The sequence below is a fragment of the Passer domesticus genome, chromosome 2 (assembly GCF_036417665.1).
Source record: "Passer domesticus isolate bPasDom1 chromosome 2, bPasDom1.hap1, whole genome shotgun sequence".
Taxonomy (NCBI): domain Eukaryota; kingdom Metazoa; phylum Chordata; class Aves; order Passeriformes; family Passeridae; genus Passer; species Passer domesticus.
In genome coordinates this window covers 11,009,316-11,021,601 of record NC_087475.1, presented here as the reverse complement: position 1 = coordinate 11,021,601, position 12,286 = coordinate 11,009,316, and the positions used below count along the sequence as shown (strand labels likewise).

Genomic DNA, 12,286 nt, shown 5'->3' with positions numbered 1-12,286 from the left:
GAAATGCAATTTAGTGTTGTGATGTAATGTTTGACTTCTCTAAGTCATTTTTCCCTTCAAATGAACAACAAATCTTATGACTAATGTATAACTTCAAGCATTTCAGTAAAAGAACAGCTATTTTTGGTAGTACTGCAGAGTACCTCAGAACAGATGAAAACTGCTATAGCAAATGCTACCAAATTGCATCAAACTCTAATCCTGCAACTTGCCAATAATAATGAAGTTGTAAAACCATCCAAACATTGCAAAAAAATTCATTCCATGTAATGAGTTATGTGTTCTACTATTGGAGGGACTAAATAAGAGTTCCAATGGGATGACAAACATTGATTTAATCAAACTAGTGTCTTTACAATTTGGTTATTAAACATTAACTTTAGAAAGTATCTTTAAGTAGAGTGTAACCATAGGTTTCCCATTTCACTTTTCCAGATTACTACAGATTAGCAGTAATAATGAAACACTTTTTGATTCTTTAAAATAGACAATGTGTCAGCATTTTCATCCACAAAGAAGCAGATTAACTTTTAGTATGGCAGTGAAGAGCCTTTATTATTTTAGCAGCACATGGTGGCAAGCTCCCACAGTGGAATTCACATTACCCAGTTACAACTGTCTAAATAATCTAACTCATTTATGGCCTCTCTGTGGGCAATAGGAATGTCTAAAATCCCCATGCTAATATGCTAAAAACACAAACCCACATTCAAGACCTGTTTCTTTTTATCTTAAAATTTGCTTTGTGAGACTAATATTTATAGAATAAAGTCCACACAATAAGCAAAGTTCATTAATATGGATTCTGCTGTATTATCTAAAAAAAAAAAAAATAAAAAAAAAAAATTGGCAATGAGAAGGATTTAGTATGGGCCTCATTATGGGCCTAGTTTAGATAGAGCAAAACTAGGTCCATGGCAGAACTGTAACAAAATATCACAGAAGGAAATCACAAATGCATTACTGTGAAATATCAGAATACAGTTCCCATCTCAGAGGGGGAAAATGTTTCTGTATTAACCTATTCCATTTGTAGGCAATGCATTTTGGTGTGACTGACATTGTAAGCCCTGAGAACTGGCAGGGAAATACATTTGCACTTGCATATTTCTTTCAGGGAAAGTCCATACATGTGGAAACAGAATGCTCAAATAGTTAGTTAGGATTTATTTCTAATAAACAGAACTATCTAAATATGTGAAAATAGTTTTCCAAGTAAGTAAAATACTTTGTTTGTGTTTCCTCACTGCTTCCTTGGTTTTTGCAACCAGATTTTTCACTCAAAAACATTTTCCCAAATCAGAAATGCAACGAGAATACAAATATCTCAACAATGATCAAATCACATTGGATAGGTTGCAGTGTGTTTCTCCTGCAGTTATTACAAATCCCACTGTTCATCACAGCATCGTGAAAGACAATAAATATAATCTATGGGACCATTTTAGTACAGATTTATTTCCTGAAATAAATTAACATGATTAAACTTCATGTATTTCCAATAAAAATCTCTTCAGTAGTAAAACCAGACTGATGTTTTCACAACTTCGTTTTATTTATTTTGTAATACAAATACTTGAACCAATTCATCAACAGATCTTTATTAATAAAAGCTGTGATTTCCTTCTCCTACATTTTTAACCAGAAAGTCTCATAAGGAATCTTGTGTAATACTTGATCAATGTTATGCAATGATTTAAGTCTTCCAATTCTCTTTGTTATAATGCTATTGAAAGAAACAGAAGGGAATAACAGAATCACAGTGTGGTTTGGGTTGGAAGGAACCTTGAAGATTATCCAGTTGCAACCCCCATCAAGGGCAGGGACACCTTCCACTAGATCAGGCTGCTCAAGCCCCATCCAACCTGGATTTGAACACTTCCAGGGAAGCCCTTCTCCAGCTGTACAAAATCTTTTGTAACAGTAAATATATTTTTAAGACACAATTATTTTTCAGGTGGGTTTGGTTTTCATCCATAAAAATGTTCATTTTTACCACTGAAGAAAAGGACAAAATCACCTACGGAATGGAAGACATTATCTCATACACATTCATTTCACAGGCTGCTTTGTCCTTTTGATCTTGATTTAAATAAAAAATAATTACCAGAGGAAATGGATGGGGTGAAAAAAAGAAAAGAAATTACTTGCATGCTACTTATTAAAACAATAAATTCTCACACACATCTAAATTGTATCTTCAGCTTGAAAGACACATTTAAAGAAGGTTAAGCAAACTTTATCCTTCAAAATCAAACAACAGTGAATATTTTTACTACTAAATCACAGTTCAGGTCTTAAAGAAAACTTTTAGTTATGAAGTTTTCAAGATACTTGCTTAAATTTTTCCTTCCTCAAGTATACAGCGATTTGTGAAAGATTATGTTATGTATCATTACAATTTCACTGCCACTTAAAATCAATTTCCAATGCATTTGAAGCATCAAAACAAGTTACCAGCTCAAAGTTTTAACCAAGGCAGAATAATTACAGACTAAAATTCTAAATGGTCATCATACTGTTACAGTTACTGTAGGTTATAAAATTATGCCAAGTTTGAATTGAATGAGCTCTGTGCAATCCAACACGCCAAGATACTGTCCTTATGAGTTAGAGAACATAATGATGTGCATGAAAAATAATTTTAAGCATGGCATGGGTAAATAAAAATTCTAAAGAATCTTGACATGATGCAGAAGGCAAAAGCTTTCTAAAGTACTTCCTGAAATAAACAGGAGAAACATCATTTGAATGCAGATGAATAATTTATCATTAATAATAACAACAGTAATGATGACAATGATGACTTCACCTTTGGGAATTACTGATTCTGCAAAGGTAGAATAAAAACTTGAAAGAAAAGCACAGTGCATAAATTTGGACAGACAGCAGACAAAAATTGAAATAAATATGATTTTTTTTGCCACCTCCATCTTAATACTTTTAATTTTACCTGTGACAAAAGCCTTTTTTTTTAGTTACTTGCTAAAAATCCAACGATTTTCCAATTTCCCTCAGAAGAACATGTAACTCAGTGAGAACATGTATCTCCATCAAGGCCACGACTGGATAGCAGCTCAATGCAGCGAGACTGAAAAGCAGAAGCACCTTAATGGAATTCAGTTAAGTCACAGAACTAGGGGAGTGCTGGAATGAATCAGCTGCCACCCAGGAGGAAGTTTGAACCAGGGAGTATTCACTTACCTGACACTGACTGTCAGCTCTCCCTGGGCTCAGGGGGAATGGGAGGCTGACCCTGCTGCTCCCTAGAAATCTCTCTGATGTGGCAGCAGTTAATTTCAAGACAAGTAAATGTAAAATACAAAACCTCCTTTTCCACCAGGGCATTACAAAATGTAAGAACCTCCCTGGGAAATCAGGTTCGTTATTCATACCCGAATCATTGCCAGCATTGTCTTTTTCCCTCCCTTGTGTAGATTACTGAACAGTTTTAAACTCAGTCTGACCTTTATTTTTTCTATTTAGTAATATTCTAGACATTACTCTAAATGTGTTTGGGGAGAAGAGGGAGCTAGGTTGCAGGATACATCATATTCAAAATGACATATGGATATACAGACATTCTTTAAGGTGCAAAAAATGGGGCTGTATTTCTTAATATTTTTATGCGATTGTATCTCTTTCCCAACCAGCACTACAAAATAATGAAAAAACCCAATCAAATAGGTTTCAGAATTTAAATTAGGTTTTATAACTGGAAATGGTAATCAAATAATGGAGAAAAACATGTAAGAAAATCTGAGTTAGTCTTTAGTATTATTTTATTGACAAATCTGCAGTAGAGAGAAACTACTAAGCACTCCTGAATGTTTAAAAAAAACCAAACAAAATTAAGCTGCCATCACTTTCAAAAACCACAATCAAAACCTAACCAAACAAAAAATATTTTAGGGAGACAATCCCCAAAATTGAAGAAAACTGTTTATGAGAGGAAAATTCCCTTGAAAAACAGAAAAGCTAAATAGCCTTATCCATCAGAAAAGTCAATGAAGCAATGAGACATTAACAAAAAAAAAAACAAACAAAAAAAAAATAAAATAAAAGAAGCTCAAAAAATAAGCAAACCTTTTATGATGCTCAAAAATAAGTATCTTTTTAACATAAAAATAAACCTCAATCATGAATCGAAAAAGAAAAATATTTTAAACACATGTAGGTTTTATGTACAGGAAAGAAAAAAAGGATCAAATATTATAACTGATCTGCAACACATCATTCAGTCCTCAGGAGACTTTTCCAACTGTAGGAAATAATTAATTACAAATAATTTATGTAAATAAAAGATGAAAAGGTCTAAAATACTCTAACTAAATTTCAGTGTTTTCTATTAAAATAAGTCCAGAATAAAGACACACGATATGACCCATCTGCACAACACAAGAAAAGTAGTAACTGTCCAGGGCTCCATGCAATATTGATTAGGAGACTTCTGTTCTCCTGCACTACAGGAGACTCTTCCCGACCTGGTCAATGCTTCCACCTCAAGACAGCTGTTCCTGCAGCTGGAGGAGCTGATTGCAGCCCAGGCTGGGGAAGGAATACCCAGGAAGAACTTTACTAAAGCCCATGGCACTGCAGGTCAGGCACTGAGCAGTATTTTCCTTTCTGGACCAATCAACTGGTTAATTCATGGCCTCTCACCACAGTGAAATTTGACATGGCAAACCAAACAACCATGGAAGTTTAAACAGAGAAGAAATCATAAAGAGGCCAGTATTTATGCTGTTTCTGTTGGAAGAATGGCAACTGATTTCAGCATATAAAACATAGTCACATTAAGGGTTTTTACATCTTTCTGATTGTTCATCTTGAATTTAGAGTGATGAAAAAACTTTACACTCCTTAATGTTAAATTTCTACAATTTAGTCTTTCATCACTTGCTATGGGACACTTGCATTTTATTTCTTCTGTTCTCCCATGCATCATCTCCTCTTCAGTTTGCATATGTGGATAACACATGTAAAATAACTACAGCAGTGCAGTAATGTAGTATTGAAAAAAACAATATCCAAGACTCTCTGTGAAAGAATTTAGAAGGAATATTAGAAAAATCCACTAGAAGGAGCTAGCACTATGTCAAATTTCAAATCAGTACAATAATTTAAAATATCAGTGGTTTAAGGGGCAAATAATATCTTTGTTGTTGGGAAAAGTTAAATTCACATTATTATCTGATTATTAATTTTTTAAGCTAATACAGAAAATACACATTAATTACTGATATGCTACATATCATTAATTAGGAATAGTTAACTTTCTATTTTGGTATAGCAGTTTGTCCCTTTTGAAAAATTCATTTTACTGAAAATATCACACATATGTCATAATTGGCAGTCATGTGTTCTGTCTTGCAAATAAGAAAGAGCTGGCCACATGATGAAAAACTAGATATGCTAAGGTGGTTACTCTCTTTGATAAGATTTATGGAGTTAAATTCCTATTCTGTAAAAATCTAGAGCAGATTCACTCCTGTATTAAGCTGTCTTTCCTCTCTACTGACTGACAGAGATGGATTGCCTTGTCTTATAATCCAAATAAACAAAGACAGTTTTATGTTGCCAAAAAATATCACTGAGTCTGTCCATAAACACACTAACAAGTAGAAGTTTGATGGCAGAACTACATTGAGTGGAAGCTTTGCTTCTGAATAGTCTTCCTTCCCTTGATTTATCAATACAAAATATGGAACGAACTGATATTTTCTGAAAGACCAATTCAATTGCAAAAAAGAGAACCTGAATTGCACTACTGGTTTAGTATCACAAAAGCAAATACAAAATTGGGAAAGCAAAATATAAACACCTATACTATGTGTGCTACTCAGGCAAATTGACTTCTTGTCAAGAACACTTACTGGTCTGTAGCTGCTTTTCTCTGGCATGCATGTCAGCAAATATTTGTTTGAAATGGCTGGTAAAAGCAGCAAGGTCAGCATCCAGAAACACTGGTGCTTGTTCTTTCTCTTTGAGTCCTTGACTTTGAGCCTTTAGCCTTTCAATCTGAGGCTGCAGGGTTGACATTCGAATTATTTCATCCTGCAAATTTGAACAAAAAAACCATCAAGATATAGCTACACAAGAAATGAAACTAGTGCCATGAAATCACCACTGTTTCAGTGCACATTACACAACTGTTTTGCTTCCAAATACATCAGTTACAACACAAATCAATTCAACATTTTAAATCTTTCCTCACAAATCAATACCTCTACTCCCAATAAAATTCTTGATTGAAATCACTGCTTAAAGCCACCTTAGAGTCACTTTCACAGGACATATTGCTCAAAGAAAATAAGAACGATTGTACATTAAATTTTCAATCCTAAGGAACATCTTTTTCATGTGAAGATGGAAAGAGAAAAACACCACATGTACCATAATCCTGGACCCCAGTCTGTTAGATTATATACAGACAAAAATGAAGTAGAAAAGGAGAGATGAAGATGCCCAGTGATTTCTAGCAGCCTCACACAAACACCTTAGAGGCTGAGGTTAAGTTTAGGATAGCACAGAGCAGCTAGAAGGGACTTTCAGGGAACATCTGTTCCAATGGCCTGACTACTTCAGGGCTGACAAGTTAACGTACATTGATAAGGACATTTTCCAAATGGCTCCTACAGACTGACAGGCTGGGGCCACCCACCACCTCTCCAGGAAGCCTTTTTGTTACACTCTTCAAACACCCTCCCACCCCAGTCTAAACCTCCCCTGGCACAGATTGGAACCATTCCCATGCATCTTGTGCCTGGATACAAGGGAGAAAAGATCAGCACCTCTCTCTTCACTCCCCTTCTCAGGAAGCTGTAGAGAACAATGGGGTTGTGCTATTATACCCTGTATACACTGTCATATATGCAACTACAGAATATAAAAGAAATGAGCAAAGTAAGCCAAATGTACAGTTCATAGCAGAGATATTCAAAGAAAAGTTTTCTGCATGAGAACAGAGATCTCCGTAGGCACAATGCCAGCTTGGAAATACCTGAAAATTGAAGTAATAACATAGATCTCAATTTGGTGTCCAATATTGTCTTGTTGAGACCTACTTGGTAGAGATTTCCTAAAGTCAAACTTCTACAAGTATATCATGCAATTTATAATGCAATACTACACTTCAATATATTACTGTTAATGAGTATTTGCTTGTAAGCTCTCCACCCACAGAGCTGTCTACAGTAAGAAAGAGAAACAAATTCCTATGGTGGTACAGCACACAAAAAAAAACAATTAGGGAAAATTATAAGTGAATTGGTGTGACAGTTTTTTGTACAACTCCCGTGATTCTCTTATATTATGACAGAAGAATATTCCTCCATTTGACTAGACAACCCACACTGAATCAAAACACAGGATATGTAAGAAATAAAGTGATCTGCAATGGCAAAATTTTGGACTTGAAGACAATGTTCAGGCACAGGTCCTTAACAGAAATTAAGAACAACGTTTTCTTAATGAGGAACCAAAGACACAGATTTTTACATTAAAAAGAAATATGATAAATACTTTAGGCCCACAGTTCCCTCTAAGTGTCTAAGTATCCTAATAACGAAATATTTGGGGCAGATTTTTAAAGACCCATATCTTGGGTTCTACTGCCTCTTTATTTCTTTACCAGTCTTTCCTTTCCTTGAACAAATATATTCAATAATTACTTTGTAAATCCAAGGAGTCCATTTACCATTTTTATAGTGAAATATTGTAGGTCATAATCTGTCCCACTGTTGGAACACCTATGAAGCACAATATCATAAAAAACTTGAACCATCTCTAACCTTGCATCTTTCTAACTGAGTTTTTACTGTAGCAGGATCTGTTGCTGGTGAGGGTTGTGTTTTCAGCCAGTTTTCTGCAGCAATTGCTGTCTGCTCCAGTTGCTGCAGCTGGGAGTAGAAGTCAATGATGTTATTTTGGTACTCCAGCCATGCCAGTCTTTCACTCAGCAACTGACAGAACTCAATCCAGCGGCTCTTCAGCTGCTCTGAGGCTTGTCTAATGTTGTCAGGATTCAGACCCTCTAGAAAAACAAGAGAAGATGCTTAAAGATAAACAAGTTACAAAGAAAAGGAGAAGAAAAGTAGGACAGTTTAACAATTCAATTTCTCAATTTGAGAGCTCATAAATCCAGTTAATGATTTATCACCAAATAACAGTTCTGAATCTACAGATGTTACACATTAGTGGCGGAAGCATATAAAAAATATTTAAAGTTGCTGCCTGGGTACTTTTGTTGCTATGGGAATGAATTATAAACTACATTAAAGTACAAGAATGGGAATAAAGCAGAAAGTAGAGATACAAAACATAAAGCTAATTAAAACTGCTGTAAGAAATAACCAAATGCCTGACAGCTGGATTTTGGAAACTCAGCCTGGACTGAAATTAGATTTTAATGTACAAGACTGTTGCTGGCTTTTCTTCTATAAAAAGACTGATTACAATTAATAGGAACTATATTCGACAGTTATTTAGAGGTTTCTGGTAATCCAACCCATCTATTTTGCATTATACACAATTTTAGAAATATCATAAACACTAAGGTATAAACAAAGGACCAGGTTTGTCCTGAGTGTCCAACAATGACCATAAGGAGACAGTAAGAAGAGAGCCAAGAAACCACAGGTGATGCTTCTCTTATGGTTGTTTTCAAAGTGATTCGTTTCTCTGATGTAGTTTGCCTATTCCTGCCTGTTGTTCAATAATCATGCTTATAATAAAGTTCATAAAATAAATCTGACTTTAGTTATTGTGGACAAGGTAATTATTTAGAATAATTAAAAGGTTAAAGGAGTTTTCTTCACTTTCTGTGAAGAAAGTAAAGCAATACATATGAAAGATAAAAAATAAGTCTTATAATAACATAATTCATAATCACTTTGTAATTTGAACTCAGGATGACTTCAAAATAATATTAACTTAATAATCTCATTTAATTTTCAGTGGAAGTTTAAATGTAATCCCTAACATTTTTAAAATTGTAATGACATCTAATGTTACACATGGCAATAGGGCCAACACTGATTCCAAAATGAGTAAAATTCTCAAATCACTGAGCAATGCCATATGCTTAAGAACACTTTTAATAACATCATCACATAGTCATACAATAGCCAACTAGTTAAACAGAAGCTATGTTTTTATCAAAATAATAAAAATTAGAGTACTTTTCTTTCAAGCAAGTTTAAAAGCAAATGAGACAAAAGCCTTCTGTGCTTCACTTCTGCAATCTTTGATACACTACTGAGTATGGATTTTCTGGTTTGCAATCTGCACTCCAAATCTACAGAAAAATTTCTTTATCAGGATTAAAAAATAGTAAAATTCATGGCAATTTTGGAAGGTAGTACATAGGAAATAGAGTCCTAATTACAGCTAAATACTGTAGTAAAAAGTAATAAAAAGTACTAGATTTTTTTTGTAATAAAATATTCTAAGGAATTGCTATAATGCATGCTATATGGTAAACCACACTAAATGATAATGGGGGATCATGTCTGTTGTGGAGCATCATAGTGCTCTGGCAAATCCTGTTCTGGATCCAGCTCAGGGTTATTTCATTCAGAGTTGCTTGGAAACAGCCCACTTGGAAACAGACTGTGCAGTAACCTGATAGCAATTCTCTGGATATGCCTTTCTCTGGGATGGTGCCCTAGCCAAACAAATCATACAGCATTTCAAAAAGCAAAACTATTGAAAAAAACAGAAAGCCCAGTACCACTGGGAGATAATGGGTGGTGGTTGGAGCAGCTCCATATCCACATTATACTCAAAAAAGTGAAGAGAACATTTTAAGGACTTATCAAGGATATAAAATGAACTTTGAAGCATGAAGAGGTAAAAAAGGATTTTGACACATCTTAATAAAATCCAAAAGTGATCTTGTCTTCTGTGAACATGTGTGTGCATCTGGGGATGTGGTAGCATAACTACATTTTCTAGAAGTGTAATGTCTAATGAGCATGTGAAGAGGCAGAATAAATCTGAATGGCACAGCACATTTGAATAACAGCAATCACAGACAACCAGGCACACAGATACTGACTCTTAACAACAGCAAGAACAAACATATGTATAGACAATAAGACTTCAGCTATGCTGTATTTTAACAATTGTTTCTGTTGTGACTTGGGTATAAAAATGCTGTAAATTTACAACAGGGAGCAGATTATCTTTGCCATTGTGTTCATTATTATCTCTGAACCAGGAAGACTTTGCTTGTGAGTTTGGCAGACTAGATGTAAAAAGATCGCTCTATTTATTCCATCTTTCCTTTCTTTTCAGCTGCCACAGTCTCCTAAGTACCATTAAGCGAGATTATGATTAGCAGAAGTGCAGTCATGGATTCTCCATATATAATAATACTTTTCATTGTAATATTTTCTTCTAGGATTCAGACAGGACTGTATTTCAGATGAAAATCTAGATTCACAAGATCCTCCTTTCTCATTTTGCTCATAGGTCCTTCTTCACATGACACATTTAAATATGTGAAAATAGCCACTATTATTCAATATTTCCTTAATTCTTTTATTTAACATCTAACCTTTGAGTCTAAATGTGATTCCATAAATACATAGAGAAAGAAATATTTTTGGTCTTCATGTTTCTGAAGCGCACAGTACAAATCTGGTTTATGCACAGTCATGTTTACTAAAACATTGCAGAGGTGCACCTTCATTAGGCAGAATATCATGCTGTAAGGAAGATAAAATCTCTATAACATGTGTTTTTAAAACTCTTATTTCTCAGTCCATTCAGGTAAATCAAAATTGTCCATCAGATGCCAGCATGTCATTTCCAGAAGGATGTAATAAAATGGCTATTACTTGCACTTGAGTTCATTTGGGCAAGTTTGACCCATTGGGGAAAATCAAGAATTTCACAGAATTATGAAATCATTAGGGATGGAAGGGACTTCTGGAGATTACCCAGTCCAATCCCTGTGCCAAGGCAGGGTCACCCAGAGCAGGTGGCAAAGGAACGTGTCCAGGTGGGGTTTGAAATGCCTCCATAGAGGGAGCCTTCATGACTTCCCTGGGCAGCACTGGGTTCCAGTGCTCTGCCACCCCCCAAAAAAGGAAATACTTCCTCTAGTTGAGGTGGAACTTCCTGTGTTTTATTATTCCTTAATAAACCCCATTATTACTTGAAATAATGGGCTTATTGAATAGTCCTATTTGAAACTTTCTTCTGTGATAGCTACTGATTTCTTGACTAACCTAAGCAACTTTACCAAGACATACCAAAGTGTACAAGCAGGCAAAAAAACAATATAAAACTCATTTTCTGGTAAAACATTATTTTATGAAGAGTGATTTGTTCATAATCTTTTCATGTTTCACATACTAAAAGCTTCTGGTATAATCATTGTATAAATATACTGTACCCAGAGGAAACAGATCATTATCTGAAGTGCATCCATTAATTTTATAAGCTTGTATACTGCACATAATAAATTGTTCCTGAATATTTTTAATTGTGCAGCACCTTACATGCAAGTGCTTTGGAATTGCCACTTAATATGAAATATATCTTGTTAAGTGCATCTGTCATTTGCACAGTTCTGTGATAGAATAATGTAATATTATTTGGTTTCTGTAGCTTTCGACTTGTGTAACTTACAAGATAATGTATTTCTTCCACAGAATGGTGGCAATTCAAAATTACATGTTTTATTGCAACAAATTGATTTGTATTCACTTTAATGCTTCCTGTCAAAATTTTCTGATTATTCATTTTGATATCCTGTTTATTTTATTGTAAACTACTATAATAGCCAAGTGTCCACTCCAACTGCTAAATGACTTCACTTATGCACCAACAGATTTTTTATTGTATTTTATAATATAATTTAGGAAAGAAGAAAAAAACACTTTTTTTTTTTTTTTTTCCTAGAAACAGTGGTAAACAGAATATGTAAGTTTTCACTGATTGCAACCATCAGTCTGAAAGCATGAGCAAGGACAGGCAGAGCACAGCCCATGAGGGTGACTGGATAAACAAACATTCACCAAAAAGCTGCAATGGTTTCCCTTGCGATGGGAAAAGCCCTTCAAATGACAATGTCCAGACACGCTGCCTACAAACACTGGAACAGCTGTGCTGCGGGAGAGGGCACATCTTTCCAGGGCAAAATACTTCTGCTGACAGTGGCTGACAACATTTACGTAAGGCCGGAAGAGTGTCCTGTGTAAATATGTTTCCTCAGAATATTTCACTCTGCTGAGGAACAAATAAATTAAACCCTAAATAAACCAATCCAATTCTC

The 12,286-nt window shown here is 34.8% G+C and overlaps 1 protein-coding gene across 14 annotated transcripts in view; it reads right to left on the bottom strand.

The window, feature by feature from the left end:
- The window catches only part of DMD (dystrophin), a 1,145,450-nt gene that overhangs the window by 642,928 nt on the left and 490,236 nt on the right, over window positions 1-12,286 (bottom strand). For all 14 annotated transcript variants that reach the window (XM_064407380.1, XM_064407383.1, XM_064407377.1 and 11 more), the window contains 2 exons: window positions 7,794-8,035; window positions 5,877-6,057 (listed from right to left, as the gene is read on the bottom strand). In XM_064407380.1, the coding sequence (XP_064263450.1) occupies window positions 5,877-6,057; window positions 7,794-8,035 (423 nt within the window). The remainder of the gene's footprint in view (window positions 1-5,876; window positions 6,058-7,793; window positions 8,036-12,286) is intronic.